We start from the raw sequence: 21,443 nt of genomic DNA, 5'->3' as shown, positions 1-21,443 counted from the left end.
TTTGGGGGCACATCACCTAGCCGCTCGGAAACCCCTGACAAAAATCTCCAGCAGTTTTAACAGTGAAATGATCTCATTTTAGGATTATTCAGCTGTGGCGAAAAACCCTCCTTGTTAATTACTAGCGGCTGCACTGACTGAAATGAGGTTAAAAAATAATGGCCAATTTATCACTTGGCAGCATCCTATTGAATAGGGTACTTGCTAAAATTTCATATTGCAAAAGGCCACACATTGGTGTTTGGGGGGGGGGGTGTTTGGGGGGGGGTGATCAATGGGAGGGCTTCTAGTGTCCCTTCCCAACTGGCAGACCTCCTGTGGACACCTGGTTTTGGGCCACTTTGTGACACAGAATGTTGGACTGGATGGGCCATTGGCCTGATCCAACATGGCTTCTCTTATGTTCTTATGCTCAGTGTAAGCAAGAGGAAAATGCTCTATAACATACTTAGTGGCAACGGGCAGTTTAGAATCACTGCTAGATAAAATGAGGGAAACTTCACTTTTGGAAAACCAGGACTTTGCCATAGTATATGCGTGATGGGGGAAGCCCAGTAAAACGGAATAGCTAGAAAAGCCAAGCCGGCCAAAGTTTGATTCAACCAACTTGGTTTTCATAAATAAGAAATCATTTCAATTGTATCAGGTTTTTTAAACCTCTGATGAAATTGGGGAAAATAATTGACCCCCCAAGAGGTGTCCAAACCGTTTTTATCTTAATTACTCTTGTTTTCTCCTCCTTGTGTGTTCCTTGAGGATTTTGGTTGGTAAGACCCTTAATTAAAGTGAGTTTGGGGAAACAACATTGGACACATTGGTATAGGGAAGGCTGCCTGGAGGAAAAGTGTACTGTCCCTTTAATAAAGGCTTAACGAGGTGTTATTGGCGTGGTGATATTATTGAATGCCATTGTATGAAGAACTTCACCTGCCCATTTTCACACATTAAGCCTCTCTTAAAGGCACAGGACTGTTCCCCCTCCAGGTTGTTGGCAACCTAACGCTCCACAATCACTAGCACAGCCATTTTGGGGGTGCAAATGGGTCCTTCCTCCCTTATGCCAGCTGTAAAGCAGGCAGGCTCCAGCTCAGTATGTCTTCTAGCCTGTACTGTCAGAAAATCTGTTAAGTGTTTCATATTGCTAGGAGCTGTACAAAACCCCAACACAAGGAATCGTTCTGTTTCACACATCGGGGAAGGAGGCCCTCTGTTTGAATATCTAAATTGTCTCTGCTTGAACAACGAGTGAGAGAACTGGGCTATGCAGAAGTCATTCCCAAGTAAAAAGCAGAAGAGGGATAAATTAGCCTAAGCAGGAAGGCACAGCAACCAGCTTTGCATCATGGCACCCTAGCTTCCTGTACAGTGCAGGACATGCACAGATTACCAAAAAGATGCAAACGTCGTATCTTTTGCAATTTCTTCATGCCTCTGGCTCTCGCTTCCCGAGTTTAAAAAAAAAACATGCAAATTAAGGTTATGCAAACAATCTGTCAAGCAACATTTTGTTTTTCCTGAAAGAAAGTAGAGTTTATTATAATGTTGAGTATTTACAGAGAGTATTAAAAGCTGATAACCACGAGGTTCAAAATCCATGGTTACCTTGGCCCAGCCAAAGACTGGAGCTCTGTGCTAGGGGAACACACAGATCTACTCCGCAAATGGCTTGAGAATGTGAAGCAAACAGTACAAAAGAATTGGGACTAACGGATATCGGTTTTTGGAAACGCGGAAAGCAACATCACGCCACAATCATTCTATGAAATTCTGAAGGAAAATATTGCTAATATACCAAATACGTTTTATCCCACAATGTCCGTCAGTGACATGTTTAATGGGTGCAGTCACAAAGATAGGAGGTTGATGGCAGGTCTTAGATTTTCAGAAAGCATTTCTTTCTGTTCCATTTTTGAGATTATCCTCTTGCAGGGGGGAAACAGAAGGTTATCAGAGACATGGCGTTTTCTATTGAGTGGCACTTCTAATGAGGAACGCCTTGTCTTGCATATGTTTATCCACAGTCTTCTCTTGTGAAGTTTAGGTATCTCATAAACAGATGATCTTGGACCATTACTCTGTTAAAGTCAGAACTGTCTACTCTGACTGGTAGCAGTTACTCGGGATTTCAGGCAGGGGTCACATCACCTGATCCTTTTAACTAGATGTCCGAGACTGAACCTTGGGCCTTCTGCTCTTTCACAGAGCTACAGCCCCCAATCAGTTTAGCTGGCTGGTTTTCTGTTGCTTTTGATTTTGGCTACTGCTGCTGCTTAAAATGTTCTGATGGTTTTGATTGTTGAAGTGATGTGGATTTTCCTTGTTGTTTGTATTCACCTCCTCTCCCCCGTTAATGCATTTTTGTGATATTGTACTTTGCAATATCATAAGCTGCCTCCAGAATGTTAGCTATCAGTGCAGGGTGCAATTTTTTAAAAAGAAAATACGCATAATATGCATGAAGGCTCATGTCTGGAGCCAGAGGTGAGCAGTGTTAGGCAACTGTCAATGCCTCTCAGGATCAAAGGTGGGGCTCAGGTTTAATCTGACCAAGACTACCCCTGATTTCTTTATTACCATTGCTTGTCCCCTAAACTATGAATGTGGGGCAGGACATTGGAAGGGGAGAAGCTATGAGCCACTGTTGCAAGCAGAGTTGCATGTACATATGTGCATGGACTCTAGCATATCATCAGCTGCCTCCGAACATGAAGGATTCACTTAGCCATTGTGGCTAATAACTACAGATAGATCTCTCTTCCATGAATTTGTCTAATCCCCTTGGAAAAAATTTCTGGGAAAGCCCTCTTTTATTTCAGAGCTCCCCTCTCCATTTGATTTCTGTTTGCATCCAATTCTACATCAAGCCATTTGCACCAATTCGCTCGTTGCGGTTGCTTTCCTTTCCTTTCCTTCCCAAGTTAGAAAAGCAAGGAGAAAAAGAAACAAAAATTGTAACAGGCAAGCCAAAGGAAAGAGTCCGAAACAAAAGCCATGACTTACTGTAGCTACTTTCGCTATCGCTGGCAATAGAGGAAACATGTTCTGCAAGAACAGGACAGCAAATTAAAAGGGCATAACCAAGCACCGGAACATCACAGAGCCGCCCCGATCATGCAAAAGGGGGTGTATGCAGAGTAGGAGAAAAACCCCAGCGCAACAGACCAGCCCAAACTGACCCACCAAATTGATCCGATGAAGGTCCAAAGCATTATCACTTGTGGATGTATGGAGAAAGAGCAACATGCCATCTGCCAAGAATGTTTCTAAACAGGGGTCATTTTGTAAAAAAAGAGCTGGAGGAACTCATTAGCATAGCTCATTAGCATAGCTCATTAGCATATGTCACACCCCCTTGCCATCACTGGAAGTGTGTCATTGGCATAACTGATTTGCATGTGTCACACCCCCTGACATCACCTATCCTGGCTGTTTTGGACCCAATCCTGGCCATTAAGGGTCAAAATTGGGCCCAAAATGGCAAAAGGGGGCTGAAAATGGCCGAAAAGGGGCCCACAATGGTCAGGATCAGGCTGCTGCTGAGTGGGAGAGTGATCCACCACTCGTCAGAGGCCCAATTTGGGCCATTTCGGCCCCAATCCAGGCTGAAATGGGCCCAAAATGGCCGAGAGTCAGGTGGGTGGGGCCACCTGACATGTGATCTCTTTGGGGAACTACCAGAATGGCGTTCCTGCACATTCCCCGTCGAAATGAGCCCTGTTTCTAAAGAAAAGCCCCCAGTACTCCGTGGAAATACAAGAGTATGTTTGGATGAGGCTTCCCCATGTATGCTCATCCCACATATCCAAACCTCTTAGTGGGAGAACACATGCTTTGTATAAGAAGGTCCCGGGTTCAATCCTTGGCAAGCTCGGTGGAAGAATCTCAGGTATCAGATGTTGGGACAGGCCTTCCTCTGCCTGAGGCATGGGAAAATTGCTGCCAGTCTGAGCTAGACGAATCTAAGATCTGACAGGGGGGCTCAGACAGGTAAGAGGCAGACTGCATGGTTTGCTCTAACCATGAAATGCAAATTGCAGGCTGGTGCAGCCTCAGTTTGCCTCAAGCCATGCAGGGAAGGGAGAGGGAGTTTAACCCTTCAACCTCCACCCAATAGCAGGAACCAGCTCCCTAGCTCTGCTGTTAGCATTTGAAAGAATTGTATTAATTGGATGGCAGTCTAAAGGCAGAACTAGAGGATGCACTGGGAGATCTCGAACTCTTTTGCATTGTACACAGCAACTATGTGGGGCTCCAATTCAGCCTGGGAGTGCAGAAACAGGTTTTTTTTTGGGGGGGCTCTGCTTTTATGACTTGAAATGGCCACTCTGAGCCACTGTTTGCTCTGCTAGAGGAAACTTAATGGAAAACTTGTATGTTTTTGCCAGGAGAACAAAAAGAAGTTCTGGGAGACTGCCTGATACTGGAAAATGCTGTGGTGATACTGGCCTCTGGTAAGGGTTACCAATCCCCCTAATGCTTGGTGGTGGGGACTGGAATTAGGCTTGCTTGTTTCCAGGTGGCAGTGGACAATCCCCTGCTGCCACACCTAATTGCCTGCCATTGATCAGTGCAGCGGTGGAAGGGAAAAAAGGTAAAGACCATAGAGATTTGTGGGTTTCCTAGAGTGTCACAGGGTGGGTAAGCGATCGCTTCCAGGTTTTGTCTGGAAATGACATCACAGCACCAGTGATGCTGTTTTTCCCTCTCACCACCACATTGCAACAGCCTGGAAACCCTAGCTGGGGTACTCCTTGTGACCTCCCCTACAAGATGCTGCTGCTGTCTGGCAAGACCTTGTACAGTCCCACTTCTTTGTTAGGGCCCAATTTGTGGGACAGACTCATGTGGAGGTTAAATCACACTCAAAGATGCAGACCGCCAGTGTCAGAACGCCTCATGGTCCTGCCACATTTGCGCAGCTTTTCAGGTTAATGATGGAAAGACCAGAAGTCAAAACAAATTCGTTTGAATTGTGACTCCTTCGTCCCATTCTACTAAATTCCTTAGAGTAATTCTTGTCCTAGATGGCTTCCGATTTCTGTGCCAGTCATAATTAGGCAAAATAAATTTATTCTATGAATGCACAGAAGGGCTTGTGAATGCTCAGTCACATGCATTAGAGCAATTCTGAAACTCCAAGATTTGCACTCAGAGAGGACCCAGCTGATCGAACCCGTCTTGGGAAATGTGAGTAGCAGCTCTCAGGGGCCTCTGGGATTTGGCTCAGAAAGCGGTAGAATATATTATTTCCTTTGATACTGTATCTAAAGGCAGCCTATGGGTAAAGATAGTAGACCTTTGCTGAAATAGAAGCATATGAACTAAAGGGCCAGGTCTCCTGCTACAGAGGACTGGGGGTGGAGTTCAGCATCACATCAACGAATGACATCACTTAGTTCTGCCACAAAACCAATGCAATGACATCACTTCCTGTTTGGCACCAGAAGTGACATCACACATTGGCATGATGCTGAATAGTTTGCCCCTGCCCCCCCAATTCTCCCTCGAGGGTGCCACCTACAGCTGGCAATTCTAGTATGAACATATAGCTTCCTAATGTGAACATATACCTTACTCTGAATCAGACTATTTCTCCATCTAACCCAGTATTGTTACAACTCCAGTGATCTCCAACCTTTCCAGACCCAAGAGCTGTTGGAAGTGAAGGACTGTGCCATGTACACCAGCACTCCAGCATGGGCAGTGGTGTTAGCAAGGATAGATAGGTCAGTTACTGTGTCTTTCTTCGTCTGCAGTGTTGCCTCCGGCTCTGTCACCCAAGATCTGTTTTAATAGGAGATGCCAGCGATTGAGCTTGGGACCTAAGCATGCAAAGCATGCGTGCTATTTCTGAGCTACAGTTCCTGCGGAAAAAAATTAAGGAAGCTGCATCATGGATGCACCTAGAGGCATCTGTCTGGTTGCTTTTGGAAAGATAGTATTAGAATAATCGGTCTGATCTAATAAAGCAATGTAATTCTTATGACCCTAGGACGAGAGGTTATGTGGTTAAGAAGTAGACTTAGGAAAAAACTCTGCCCTTCCATTGAGTTGGGCTGTTGTTGTTACCAGGGGTCATTTCGTAGAAAAAGAGCTGGAGGAACTCAATAGCATAACACATTAGCATAACTCATTAGCATATGCCACACCACTTGCCATCACTGGAAATGTGTCATTAGCATAACTGATTTGCATATGCCACACCCCCTGACATCACCTATCCTGGCTGCTTTGGACCCAATCCTGGCCATTCAGGGCCGAAATTGGCCCCAAAATGGCAAAAAGGGGCTGAAAATGGCTGAAAAGGGGCCCAAAATGGTCAGGATTGGGCCGCTGCTGAACAGGAGCGTGATCCACCACCCGTCAGAGGCCTGATCCAGGCTGTTTTGGCCCCAATCCAGGATGAAACGGGCCCAAAATGGCCGAGAGTCAGATGGGCGGGGCCACCTGTCATGTGACCTCTTTCGGGAACCACTGGAACTGCGTTCCTGCATGTTCCCCCTCGAAATGAGTCCTGGTTGTTACACCCATAGAAAAAGCCATTATCTGTGAGGAATATATGAACGTTTATTTTGTTCAAATTACACATCATGGGATTTCGTTGATTACTAATTGGCTTGCTTCCAATATTTTGCAGTGACTAGACTGAAACATTGATGTGAGCATTTAGTAGACCTATCACAGAGGAATCTAGTGCAGTGCAGCTGACCCTCTTTGTTCTGCCTTTATGGGGAAAGTAACCATCAGGGTAAGTTAAATTGATGTTCAGAAAACCCTTCCCATGGCCTACATCCCAACTGTGTGCATGAGCATACATTCCTGCAATGAAAAGCGCATTCCCAGCAGTAGGCAATGTGCAATGGCAGTATTTGCATACATTTGTGTCCGAATTAAGTAGCACTTCAGAAAAAAGAACCAGCAGAGCTCTAAGGAAAGCGAATGGCCATTCCACAGGTCAGGTGAGTTCATTACACATTAGCAATGCAGGGAGAGCAATACACTGGTGTACCCAGCAATATTGACATTAATTGCAAGGAATCCATTTAAATTCGTGTCATTTTACCTGACTATAATAAGTTGAATTAAGAACCATTGCTAAGTGGAGTTTTCCCTAATTAGGATGCCTGTTTTCTGAAACAGGTTCTCTGCAGATTGGAAGAAACCCAAATTAGGTTCATGTATTATGGGCCAGAATATGGATTTCCTCTAAGCATGGCTGAAGAAATCCATCAATATCTGGTCTCTTTGGACCTGCATTCAGCTAGTCCAAAAGTTTTCCATCTTCAGGGAACTCTTTCCACATTGACTTTTCTGCCATTGAGCTATAGCTGTATATATCTGAGCTCCTGAACCTGTGTATCTTGCAGAGATTTCTAGAGCACATTATAGGGAGCACTGCTGGTCAGGTGAGTGTTCAACAAGTCCTACCCTCACCCTTTGTGAACTCAAATGAAAGTATGTCTTGCCTGAGAGTTCTGCAATTGGAACTCCTTATGAGCTTTTGGGTCCTCAAATGTTCCCACCATACTAGGCCATGGTGCTGGGAAGGGGGTGGGGTTAACTCTTCCATCTGCATCATTTCCCTGAAAAAGTTGCCCCTCCTAGGTGGACCACACAGTCCAGTTGAGAATTATTGCTATAGAGCAATGAATGAGCAACGGCCAATGATGTGCAGATGCAGCCTGACTCTTTACTGCTCCAAAGCTCCCCCCATTTTTCATCAGACTCCCCACCATTAAAAAACATTTTCCACCTTGACTTGTCTTCTGAGATGCCCCTCTTCTGAGGGCTAAACTACACGAGATGCCCAACACGTGTCAGGTTCTCAGAAGTTTACCTGGGTAGCGTAGTCAGCAGCAGGAAGGGAGGGAAAGAGTCAACGAGGGGAGCCCAAAGCTGCCCGGTGGCTAGCAGCGGGAGAAGGAGCTGCTGAGGCTCTTGCTGCTGCCACCACTACTAGACTCAACCATCCCTTGGGATACTTGAGCCTCAGCAGATCCGTCTGCCACTGCTAGCCGCTTGGCAGCTTTGGGCTCCCCTTGCTGACTCTTTCCCTCCCTTCCTGCTGCCGACTACACTACCCAGGTAAACTTGCGAGAACCTGACGTGTGTCCGGCATCTCGTGTAGTTTGGCTCTGAGTGTCAGTTACAGAACTCCAGGACTGCAGAACTCCAGGGCTGCAGAACAGCAGAGGATCCTAGGAGATGTCCTAGGAAACAAGTGGGCCAAGTCTATGAAGTTCAACACTATCCTGCAAGAACAGGGACTATGCCTTAAAACATCCCCACCACTCACTGCATCTGCACATCAGAAGGGACAATTGGGGGTGTTGGCCAAGCTTGTCTATTCTTACCAGTTTTCTTAAAGTGCAATTGTAACCCTCATGACTGAGCTAAGGCGAAGTCAGTATGTGGAGCCAAGCAGCTGAAAAAGAGGCTTGTCGCTGGGGAGCTTGATAACAATTAATGTGCTCTTATCACCTTGAATAAGGTAATCAGAAACACGTTGTATATGAACAACAGTGACTAAAAGTGGGGTATATGTGTTATTATTTAGTTTGGTATTATTATTGGAATCATATTATTATTCCAGGGCTGCAGTTCCCAAAAAGAGGACAGAAGCCTGGATTCCAGTTGCTTCCAATCGGGAGGATTGTGCCAAAGGACTCGAGCACTTGACTGGATTCATAAAGTTGAACTTGCTTACCATCAGTGATTTCAAATACAACCAGTTACTTGACTGAACTTAAAAGACATAGTTGGCTGCAAGTTTCTGGGTTTTGTGTGTTTGTTTGTTGCACCTATGAGTTTGGTCAGAAAAAAATAGTTCTGATTTGTTGAAAGGTTGATGCAAAGAAGCTTACATTTGTGCTGAAAGTTTGCTTCCTAATTAGCCCCATCGAACCTATATAAGAGGTTACACAATCCTGTGCCAATTTACCCCAGGCTGAACTGACTGAAATCAATGAGTTTAGATTGGAGTAACTGAGCACAAGACTGCAGTGTTACCGAGTAACATCCCATCATTCCATAGGCAGTGTTGTTATAGGCAGTAGAATGTCTTTTTCTGAAATTCACTTTTTAAGGTGTAACCACTGATTCTCTTTTTTCTCATTCATTTCTCTTTGATTTCTCTTTGATTTCTCTTTGATTTCTCTTTGTAGTTTTCTGTTACACCATATGGTGGCGCTGTATGCAACTTATTTGTAAATTCAGCCCTTGTACTTTTTTAAAAAACTATATTTCATACCATAAGATGCTCTAGAAGATGGATAGAAAGGCTAGGAAAGACACTGCCTGTCCCTGAGCACCTGCACAGTAAAATCCTGAAATTCTGCAGACTCTCCCTTCCTGCCCGTCCTCTCTTAGAATTTCTCTTTTGATCAATACAGAATTGATTAGAAATACATGCTAAATTCCTAAAAAAGAGGGAAAGAAATGGACTGTTGGATTTCAGGGAATAACTGGGAAACAAGGAATTATAGAGAATTTCTCTTAACAACGCTATCCTCAGGACACAGTTTGGACACCGCTGGTCTAAAGAACTGTCCTGATGGGATCAATAATGAATGATTAGGAAGGAACAGATATTGCTTACAAAGACATTGACATATCTGTTTCATATGCTGTACGCTCTTCGTATTATCATGCAAAACATAAAAGCCCATGGCATCTCCCCCTCCCCCATCACATTCAAATCTGGGGGACAAAATAAAAATCTAATCTTGTGCATGCCGGGGTGAAAGGTCCTTGGGGAAGGAACAAAAGGCAAAATAAAAAAAAAGAAACAGAACACTTAAAAAAAAAAGGTTACAGTGACCATTCCTGGAAACTTACTCAGAGTCTTTGTTCCATAACCGTCGTCACCTAATCCGGGGATGTCCTGCACGGAAGTCCCCAGAGAGAGCAATGAGAGAAAAGAACAGCCACAGAAGAGGAAGGAAGAAGTCAGTGGAGCTGAAATGGATACTACCATGACGGACCATGTTGACCGTACAGTCTGGATTCCTGCTCTGGTTTGGAAACAAGGTCCTGTCCTCCACCCGCTCCAATTCCATCAGATTGCCAATAAAGGAGATATTGCTTTAGTTCAAGAGAAAAAGCTCATGCTGTCTTCAGGAGCTGTGTTTTTATTGATGCGTTTTTATTAGCTTGTTTTTCTTGTTTTCTTGTGTTGACGTGCATCTATTGTTTTTATTGGCTTGACTTCTTTCATTTACTCCTTTTATGTATGTATGTATGTATGTATTTATTATTTCGATTTATAAACCGCCCATCCTCAGAGGCTCTGGGTGGTGAACAACAGTTAAAATCAATAAAAACAGGAAAACAGTAATTCTAAAATCAGCATACAACAAGCAATAATAAAATAAATTAACCAAATACATTAAGGTGCAATGGTGGGAAGAACCCCCCCACCCCAAAGGTGGGAGGCCGACATGGCACCGCCCCCTTCAACCACTGAATGCCTGGTGGAACAGCTTTGTCTTACAGGCCTGGCGGAATGATAATATGTCCCGCTGGGCCCGAGTCTCCATTGACAGAGTGTTCCACCAGGCTGGGGCCAGGACTGAAAAGGCCCTGGCCCTGGTTGAAGCGAGGCGGTTTTCCTTAGGGCCGGGGACCACCAGTATTGTTGGTATTGTTTCAGATGGGGAGCCGTACTGATCTGACGTAGAAGAGCAAGATTCGAGTCCAGCAGCACTTTGAAACCCAACAATATTTCCAGAGTATAAGCTTTCAAGAGTCAAACTCCCTTCGTCAGATAACTTGACTCCTGAAAGTTTATACTCTGGAAAAAACTTATACTCTGGAAATCTTGTCGGACTCTTACTGGACTTGAATCTTGCTGTTCTTGGTATGTTTTATTGTTTTCGTTGTGAGCTGTCTCGAGCAGGTTTGGCAGAGCTAGCACACACATTGTCTAAATACAAAAAGAAACAAATCTTTTTTCAGACAAAGTTAAGGCATTTTTCTTGCAATAATAAAAGGAAGGGGGGACGCCTTCCCTCTGAGGCAAGCCTAAAGAATCTGGGGCATTTTACAAATAAACAAGAGGCCTACAGAAATATGCCCAGCTCTGGAGAAAGCAGATAGGAAGAAACTTTTCTCCCTCTCCCACGATACTAGGGAAGTCACCCTACAAGCTAGCCAGCAGTAGTTTTGTGTCAGACAAAAGGAAACACTATTTAACAGAAGTAGTTGGAACTCACTGCCACAAAAAGGGATTGTCACTAGTTTAGATGAACTGACAAGGGGAGTGGATAAATTCATGGGGGACAGGTCTATTACCGTCTGTTAGCCGTGATAGCTGAACGGGGCCTCCAGACAGAGGCAGAATGCTTCTGATTGTCCAATACTGAGGACCAGCCAGCAGGAGAAAGCTATTGCCAGCAGGACCCGTGTGTGAGATTTCCTGTGGTATCTACCACTCTGGAAACAGGATGCCAGGTAGTTTTGCCAACTCCAGGTTGGGAAATTCCTGGAGATTTTGGGGGTGGAGCCTGGAGGGGGGAAGGGGAGGGAACTCAGCAATGTATAATGACAGAGCCCACCCTTCAAAGCAGACCTTTTCTCCAGTGGAACTGATCTCTATAGCCTGGAGATCAGTTGTAATTTCAGGAGATTGCCAGCCACCACCTGGAGGCTGGCAACTCAGGCTAGATGGACCTCTGATGTGATCCAGCGTGGCTTCTCTTGCACTCTTATGTGGTGTTTCAGTTTAGGAGAAATTCCTGTATTTCAAGCCAACTCTTGGATTAGGGTTTGAAACAATGCAATGGGCATATACGCTATTTATGTATGCCAAATTTACCCTTTGCTTATAAAAAGGAGCAACAACTTCAGTTTTGCTTATAGCATTGCTAATATGTTATATGAAAAAAGAAACACTGCAAACTTTTTTTTCGATACTCCCCACCACCAATTTGAATATATCGAACACTGGGCCTTTGAACCTGGCTGAAAATCTTAGCCTCTTACCTTCCCACATCTCTGACCCTTGTAATGGCATCCCAGGCAAAAAACCTGCCCCCCAAGAGACAAAATTCACATGAACAAAAAGGGGCAGAAGTATGCACAGAAATATGAGGATCTGCACAGAAGTTTTGATCATGTGAACTGGCCTGGAAGTTTGATCTATCAATTGCTATTCATTTTGGCTCACTATCTGAAATGGGAAGGCTATTGCAAATTGCTGCAGGGTTTAAAAAAATCCACTGGGAAGGATGAATACATATTACGGGTACTAAGCAAGACACAGGCTTTGCTGAGTGGATTGTGAGCTGAAGATAATCCTTTCTGGTTGCACAAGATGTGCGAGGGAGACACACCAGAGGTGTTCATCTGTATCAATGGTTGACTTTTGTGAAAATCCATAAAATGGTCTATATTCTACCACTCTGCTCAGCAGACTCTGGAACTTTTCTCCAGTCCAAGGAGACTTCCTCCGACTTATGTGGATCTTCCGCTAGAGGAAGCCTTCTTTATCCAAAGGCTTCTGCTGAGGAGAGTGGAAGGATGCAGGCCGATGTGTTTAGCCAGATGTGACAGAGCAAGGAACCCAGCTGTTCTCTGATTCCTCTTTTGGGGCTCTAAAAAAACTTCTTGTCTGTTTCCAGACTCTTCTTTATGGCTTGCTCATTCTCTCACCAGAAGTGAGGATTTCACAATCCCCAATGGCTTGCACTTCTGATCCAACACTTCCGCCGAATGATTTCAGAACCTCGCGCTCCTGCTTTCCTGGTTTCTGATGAATTATCCAAAGTGACGCTTGTGGCTTTCAGTCATACCACATTTAGACCCTGGAGTGATAGGAGAGACTATTGTTTCAGCCTAAAAATGTGGGAAGCAAACCAGATGTCATCAAGTCTCCAAGTTGATAGCCTCAAGTTGGGGAACGAAGAAAAAGAACGTTTTGTGTGTGTGTGTGTGTTCTTTGCTTAGGACTTAGAGCCAAGCTACAAGTGATGCCTTACCCAGGTTGGATACTTGTCAGCTTCCCTCAAGTTTTGATGGGAAATGTAGGCGTCCTGGTTTTACAGCTTGGCTCTCCATTACAGCTGCAAGACCAGGATGCCTACATTTCCCATCAAAACTTGAGGGAAGCTGACAAGTGTCCAACCTGTGTCATTCATCACTTGTAGCTTAGCTCTGAATAGCAGGATTCTTTATGGGCTGTATCCAGCGGGAAGAGTGAAGGCAGCTACCCCAAATCAGATAGTATGGGCTTTCCCTTTAACAAAACTCAAATTTCAGTTATTGGAACAAGGGTGTGTCAATTTTGTAAAGATGGAAATAGAGACTCGATCAGCCAACGCTTACAGTTTTATTTTTATTCCGAGAGAGGTAAAAAGAAAATTGACCTGAATCCAGACTGCTGTCAAACATTGGTCACAGTAGTAATGCCTCACCTGGCCTGACTCTGACTCTTTTGTTTGCCTAGGTGTGTGTGTGCGTGATGGGGTTCTGGTGTCATGCGCTTCACCCGTGTGCTGCATCGTGACATTGCCTCTAAGCATTTACTTACGTTCCGGGTCACTCGTTTCCTGCCCACTCTGCTCCTTGTTCTTGTAGAATGGAAATTTTCGTGAAAAGATGAAGTTCTTTTTACGCTTGTCATTGAATGACTGTGAAGGAGAAAAGGCACGGGGGGCAAAAAACAGGGACTTCTAATTGTTGTCACATTCATGCTGACATAACAACTAGTTTGTAAAAGTGGGAAAAAACCCTGGAAGTGACTCAGTCCAATTTTTCTTTTTAAGAAACCAACCAACCAACCAAAAGAAAAAGAAAAAACACCCAGAGAAAAGAGGAATCTCTGAAGCTCTCCGCGGAACTGAAGATGGCCTCCAGGGCAACTCTAAACACTGAATGATGCTAATTTCTAACAAACCAAAGCTCATCTTTGGAATGTGAACTGAGCACTACCTGCGGGTTGCTATGATAAAGTGAACACAATCGGGCTGAAGAAAAGGGAGGCTCGTGAAACCCACCCAGCAGCTTCTTATGCTCCCAATGCTATCCCAGAAGTGCGCAAAACAGCACGAACATACTGAAGGCAAAGGTCTGATGTCCTCTGTCTTTGCATTCCTGTGTCTTTGCATTCTTGAAGCTTGGAAAGTATATGAGCGAGCTACCTAACCAGGACCCAGACTTGATCTGACTGAACCTGATGTGCAAATTATGGGCCAGTCGCAAGGATGTTCACAAGCCCCATCCTTCTAGCACTAGAGAGGTCAACTATGCAATCCTATTGAGAGTTACTCCCGTCTACAACCACTGAACCCAATAGGCTTAGAGAGGAGTAACTCCGCATAAGACTGCTGTGCCAATCGTCTTCCCCCCGTATCCTCTGGAAAAACCATAGGTAAGTGATAGATCAAGATGGGTAGCCGTGTTAGTTTGTCTGTAGCAGTAGAAAAGAGCAAGAGTCCAGTAGCACCTATAAGACTAACAAAATTGGTGGTCGGGGATGAGCTTTGGTGAGTCACAGCTCAAAAAACCGTCAAAAAAGTCAGGAGGCTAGGCCTCCTCTGCTCCTTCTAAAAGGCAAGCTACAAGAGATGAATTACATGAGAAGGAGCCCGTGAAGGGAGTGGCAATGTTAGCTGGGAAGCCGAATTTTAAAAGAGATTGGAAGGCTTTGTCAATTTCCCCTCTCTATCAAGCCAGGGAGATCACAGCTCAGAGGGTTTGTTAATTTCCTCTTTGCCTCCTAGAAGGGGAGGTGAAACTGACAGAGCTCTCTGGAGGCAAAGAGGAAATTAACAAACCTTCCGAGCAGCATCTTCCCGGCTCTGTAGAGAAGGGAAATTGACGAAGCCTTCCAATCTATTTTAAAACTCAGCTTCCCAGCTAGCATTGCAACTTCCTTCACGTGCTCCTCCTCGTGAAATCCGTCTCTTGTAGCTTAACACTAAGTCAAGTACTACCTGATGACTGTAGGAAGTAGGGGTGGCCTGTTGGTGGGAAAGAGGGCAGGCCATTACATATAACAATTGTCCAGTGAGGACAAAGGTTTCTTCTTCAAGTATCAGCTCTAAGCTGAAGGAGTTCTGCTATTGGACTCTGCTTTTGGCCTTCAATATTGTTCCATTTTTCTCCTTCAAAAATAAGAGTCCCTCCCCTGCAGTCCAAAGTGGGACAGTCCCTTCTACCACCTCAGCACTCTGCCACCTCATTATCACTTCTGTTCTACCGCAAGCCTAAACGGTCTTGGATTGCGTGTCCATAGCACTCCTTTAGGCAGGAAAGGGAACAGTGCCCGCGCAATGTCAGCCCCAGTGACTGACAGGCAAATCGAAGCCTTTGTACAGACCTAGCTTGATATAGATACTAACAGCCTGGCTGCCTTGCCTTTTGCCTGGTCAGTGTACTTTCTGTTTGCTGACTACAACATCCAGCTTCTCCAGCTGTAGTGTCCAAATTTAGTTGTGTGTGGGTTTAAAGTGCCATCAAGTTGCAGTCAACTTAGGGTGACACCTGCTGAGGTTTTCAAGACAAGAGACGAACAGAGGTGGTTTGCCATTGGCTGCCTCTCTGTAGCGACCCTGGACTTCCTTGGCAGTCTCCCACCCAATTACTAACCTGGACCAACACTGCTTAGCTTCCAGGATCTGAGAAGATAGGGCTAGCCTGGGCTGTCCAGGTCAGGGCAGCAAATTTAGTTACTCCCTTAAAAAATTACACCTTACTCTCTTCCTCAGTGGGGACAGATTGTGGTTTACAACATCCTTTTTCCTCTCCCATTTTATCTTCACAGCTACAATCTTGTGAGGTAGGGTAGGCTGAGAGAGTGTGATGGGCCAAAGGTGAGCTTCCATGGAAGAGTGGGTTATCCCAGATCCTACTCTGTAACTATCTAAACTCTACACTCGCATTAGCTCTACCACTTCATGCCTCTGCCTATCTCATTACTACCCTATTCTACTGCGTATTTAGACCATGCCTTAGCAAGGGCCATTTTCACACGTCTTTCCCCCTCGCGGAAAATCGCGCAAAACTTACAGAACAACAGCATCTTCATGGCATGATTTCCCATCATGACTCTGTTTCCTGGCGCGATGACATCATAAATTGTGCCACGAAACGGAGTCATGACGGGAAATTGCACCATGAAGACGCCTTCGTCCTGTAAGTTTTGCGCGATTTTCCAGGAGGGAAAGACGTGTGAAAATGGCCTATCTTGGATTGTGTGCTAACAGCGCCCTCTTCAGGTATAAATGGGAACAGGGCTGGTCTCGATTCAGGAATGGCCGAGCCTGGGTCTGAGCTGAACTACTTCTAAAGCAGCACTTTCACCTTTCTTCGAAGTCTGCAGCTTGTATTCTCCCCCTCCTTGTTATTCCACACATATCTCAACCGCAGTCCCGATTGGCAAGAATCTTCCCATGCTAGAGAATTCAGATGAGAAAAGCCACAAGAGGCAGATCCAGGTTTTTTTTTTCTGGGAAAAGAGGTGGCAGAACTCTCAAGAGGGAAATGAGGAAGAAACACACGGGATTCTTTGAAATAATATTATTTTCAAGCACTATTGCCGAGTATTTTCAAGAGGTGCTGGAACTCCGTTCCACCACATTCCCCCTGAAAAAAAGCCCTGGGCAGATCAGTACTGCATGCTACAAAGTGCCATAGGTTGCTTGAGCATCATCATCGTAAATCAGGGCCACAATTAGGAGACTTTCAGAGCCAAGCTACAAGTGACGCCTGACACAAGTTGGACACTTGTCAGCTTCCCTCAAGTTTTGATGGGAAATGTAGGCATCCTGGTCTTGCAGCTGTAATGGAGAGCCAAGCTGTAAAACCAGGACACCTACATTTCCCATCAAAACTTGAGGGAAGCTGACAAGTGTCCAACCTGTGTCAGGCGTCACTTGTAGCATGGCTCTCAGGCAGGAATAGAAAAGTTCCTGGTGTTCCCTCTGGAGAGTCACTAGAATGAAGCCGTTGGCCGCTACGTGCTGGTGTTAGGAGAATCCCTTCCTGAAAACAACGTGACAATATCGACTCTTCACGTCCCGATCTCATGTCCGAGGGTGACCAAAAGCAAAATGGGTCTACACTGCCAATTGAAGACATCGTAAACTTCATGTTGGACTTTACACTATGAGATGATGCAAGCGGTAATAGAATTGTTGGCGCTTGGGGAGAAGAATGACTGTTCTTTCCACAGTAGTGGGGAGCATTCAACTCTTAGATAAAATAATGCTCTTTATTACTGAATGACCGGCTCCTTTGGCTGCCCTACAAAATCGTTTTGTCGAAGGGTGGCATCGGCGGGCTTAAGCATTCATCTAGAGTTGGGTCAGATTCACTGAAAGACTCTTTCAATGGAGGAAGATTTCTCTTCTACTGGAAGAAGTTTTCCTCTCAGATTCCTTACCTGAATGAATGGAATCATTGAGACGTAGTCTATGAGCCAAGCTACAAGTGATGTCTGACACAGGTTGGACACTTGTCAGCTTCCCTCAAGATTTGATGGGAAATGTAGGCAGCTTGGCGGAACGTTGAACAAGTGACAGCTGAAAAGTCCATTGGACAGCAGTCGGAGAGCCAAGCCGCAAGACCAGGATGCCTACATTTCCCATCAAAACTTGAGGGAAGCTGACAAGTGTCCAACCTGTATCAGGTGTCACTTGTAGCTTGACTGTATGTCTAGCCTACTACTCCACTGAGAAAAATTCAAAGCTTTCCTCCAGCCTAAGGAGACATCCTCCTCCTTAAGTGGCTCTTAAGTTGGAGGAAGGTTCCTTAGGCTAGAGGTAAAGAGTCCAGATACATCTGACGAAGAGAGCTGTAGTTCTCAAAAGCTTGTGCAAAATAAAGTTGGTTAATCTTAAGGGTGCTACTGGACTCTTTACTTCATGTGACTACAGACTAACACGGCTAACTTTTCTGGATCTTTGGCTAGAGGAAGGCTTCTTGAAGACAGTTGGATCCATCCCATTGGGTCCAGTTCACAACGTGGCCCTAATATATAACGAGATGGCCTTGGATCTAGAAGTCCTGACTTTCAAGTCCCACCTCTTCCTTGAATGCACTGTGTGCTCCAAGCAACATTACTCTCTCTGTGTGTGCCTCGGTTCTTCACCTGTAAAACAGTGGCTCACTCATGAGACCGCAGGGATGGCAAATGCAACAGAAACACTAAGGCGCTATGCAAATTCCAAGCGCTACAGAAATAGTGCCCTGACCTGGATAGCCCAAGTGAGCCTGATCTCATCAGATCTCAGAAGCTAAGCAGGGTCAGACTTGGTTAGCAATTGGATGAGAGACCTCCAGCAAAGACCAGGGCTGCAGAGGCAGGCAATGGCAAACGACCTCTGTGAAGTCTCTTGCCATGAAAACCCCACCAGGGGTTGCCATAAATCAGCAATGACTCGAGGGCACTCTCCACTGCCACCACTGAAATAGTGGTGATTGCTTTATAAGCAGAAATCCAAATTTAGCAGCGTAGATAAGTGGCATTAAACAGTAATGTTGCACTCACTGGCCCTGATCAAGTTAGCATCATGTGCAACGATGCTGGCTTGAGAGAGAGTTACAGTGCAAATGAAGATGTCAAACCCCATTCTCATGTAGAGATGGAAATGGAGATCGCATTTGGAGTCTAATGCCCATTGCTATGCAGGCGTAAATCTGGGTATTATCTACATGCAATCTACATCTTCCTAGTCCAGGAAAGAAATGGCAAGTGACCTCCATTGACATTCATCTGACTTGGTGGAGCTGCTTATAGCATAATGTTTATACTAGTCAATGACTTCTAACCTTATTACATCAATGGGGAGGATTAAGGACTAAACCATGGCCGTTTTCACACTGCTTACCGATCGTGCAAAACTCCCGGAACGACGTGCCTTCCTGGTGCAATTTCCCATGATAACCGGAGTTATCGCATGAAATCACATCAGGAAGGCGCGTTATTCCAGGCGTTTTGCACGATCGGGCAAACAGTGTGAAAATGGCCCAATATTAGGTTGAAAAATTCAATCCATTGCAGCAAACATAACTTATGTGTTCCCTACCTGTGCTTTTTATGTCCTGGGATTTTCTAAAAATTGCAATGGCCTTTGGCCCCAACCAGTAAAGACACACTGAACTCTGTGGCTAAATTTCGATATAGTCTGTTCAGAGCATATTGCTTACATTATACTGGGCAGTTTCAAGAGGGTAGCTGTGTAGAACAGCAGCAGAAGAGCAAGATTTGACTACTGGACTCAACTCTGTTCTTTGCAACATCCCTCCCACCTTCTGGCTGGCATATAAGGTCTCAGGGACCTCCATTCCTACTTGTATCTGATGAAGGGAGCTTCGACTCTTGGAAGCTTATACTCTGGAAAACTTGTTGGTCTTTAAGGTGCTGTTGGACTCTCACTGGGCAGAACAGGTTTGCAAAATGTTCCCCATTTAAGAAGGGAACTTTCTGTGTCTTTTTTCCATCTAGGATCCATCCGCTTCTGTTGGTCCACTGAGAAGAAATCAATAGATTTTGGTCGAGGTTTGGCCTTAAATTTAGAGCAAAAGATTAGACAAGGCAATGCGTTTTGTCCAAAACTGAAGGGCCGCCATCACTGTTGGTATAAATATGTGGAATAAGCCAATTCCAAATTTGGAAGGGTTTCGTTACTGGCGTCACCAAAGTTTCATGCCACTTTTACATTCCAAGCATCTTTAAAATTTAGTAACAGAAAACAAAGGGGGAAAACAATATACATGAAAACCTATGAATGTCTTATTGGGGAAAAGGTTGGGTGAGGACAGAAGATCTGAAATAATATGACCTTCATGCAAAAGCAACACACAGAAATCATGCACGTACAAAATAAAGGCAGGTCAAATATAGACGTATAGAGGGCTGAAAGCAATCAGGATGGGTGAGGAATCGGCATGCGGAAAACGTTAATCGAATGGCCTGTCAAATCTAATGAAATTAAAATGTGGAGGATTTTTGCTTTTCTATTGTTTTGTGATAACTTTTCCCCCCAAAGGAAACAATTTCACATGATGACATTCTCTTGTTTATGACATTTTAAGAAATAATCTATCTGGCACAATTTTTTTTGCAGATGTCTGCTACATACAAACAAAAAAATCACCATGTCTACAACTGGTTCGCTAAATATATTCATTTTTTGGAATTTAACAGGTTGACAAACTGCTCCACGACTGTGTCATAGTTTATTGAACATCTCCACCACAATTATCATTTTATTTCATCTTTAAATGCATATCTATATTTCCCCAACAATCTACAATTAAAAGAAGTACGTGAAACATAGGAATGTTTGCCTATAAATAATTTGTAGCTTGTTATAATGCAGAAAACACCTGCTTATCCTTGCGACCAGAAGCTCCGATTGTCCAAATCCTCTTGGTTGAACCATACAACAGCTTATGAAATGTAACCCCGTAATTGCCACACCTGGGATTTCAGGCCAGGCAGACGTCCTGCTGCCCTCTTTTCTAGCTGCCTGGTAAAATGTTGTTGTCTAGTCATTACGATTCAAACCTAGCAATTCTCATTCCTATTTTTATAATGTATTTTAGTAATGTATTTTGCACAGGACAGCTTTTGGATAGCTGATCAGAAATGTGTCTCGTGTGTATCACAACAATCTTCTCCTGGAGGGCTTTGGAATCACACTAGTGTATCACTGGAGAATGTAACACAACGCAATCAACATCCCCCAGCATTTTTTTTTATGCACTAACCACTGCATGGAAAACACGATTGCTGCTGTGTTGGTGCACACTCAGCATGGAAAATGTTTGCACTATAATATACATTTGTAGAGCTAATGCATTTGTTAAAGTGAGTTTCGGGGCTGCTTCACACACCCATGCCAATTTTACTTGATTTCTCCATACTTAACTCTATTGAGCTTCATGAAAACCTCTTCCCCCCCCAAAAAAGATCTTCATGTTGTTATGTTAGACTTGACCTGTTCACACATGCAACCCATCCCTGGATGAACACGCAGGTCTGAACCAGCACTGGGTGTGGACAACTTAGGTGTAGATCTTTCTTACACAATCTGGGAAAGGCTGAGGCTATGCCTTGGTGATGCGGGAATAAATGTTTAAATAGGCTTGCTATTTTTAGTCAGCAAAGCTTCCAGAAAACAGTTCTCTGAATAGAACGCCACCTCTGCGTTTTTCTTCATCTCTGTATCTGTATCAAATGCTTGAGAAGGTAGTGACCTGCTCATCTCCATGGTAACAATATGATTCTGCTGCTATAAGGGCCTGAAGTGATGGCGGGCAAATAACTGGAGCTGTTGTTTTGAATTAAGCAAGGACTGAAGGCCCACTCCTGTAGCAGTCAAGAGGAAGGTAAAGTGCCCCTTAATCCTCTACTCTCAGTGATGATAGAAACATCCTTGCAGTTTCATCACCTTCATACGCCTACACACACAAACACACACACAAAAGTCTCCAAG

General features: G+C 44.5%; 1 protein-coding gene across 2 annotated transcripts in view; it reads right to left on the bottom strand.

The window, feature by feature from the left end:
• Positions 1-21,443, bottom strand: part of DLG2 (discs large MAGUK scaffold protein 2) — a 526,395-nt gene that overhangs the window by 13,297 nt on the left and 491,655 nt on the right. For both annotated transcript variants that reach the window (XM_054975099.1, XM_054975100.1), the window contains 2 exons: positions 13,529-13,628; positions 3,001-3,042 (listed from right to left, as the gene is read on the bottom strand). In XM_054975099.1, coding sequence (XP_054831074.1) covers positions 3,001-3,042; positions 13,529-13,628 — 142 coding nt within the window. The remainder of the gene's footprint in view (positions 1-3,000; positions 3,043-13,528; positions 13,629-21,443) is intronic.

Source organism: Eublepharis macularius, chromosome 3 (assembly GCF_028583425.1).
Source record: "Eublepharis macularius isolate TG4126 chromosome 3, MPM_Emac_v1.0, whole genome shotgun sequence".
NCBI classification, from domain to species: domain Eukaryota; kingdom Metazoa; phylum Chordata; class Lepidosauria; order Squamata; family Eublepharidae; genus Eublepharis; species Eublepharis macularius.
The sequence above is the reverse complement of the archived record's forward strand: the minus strand, read 5'-3'. Positions and strand labels throughout refer to the sequence as shown.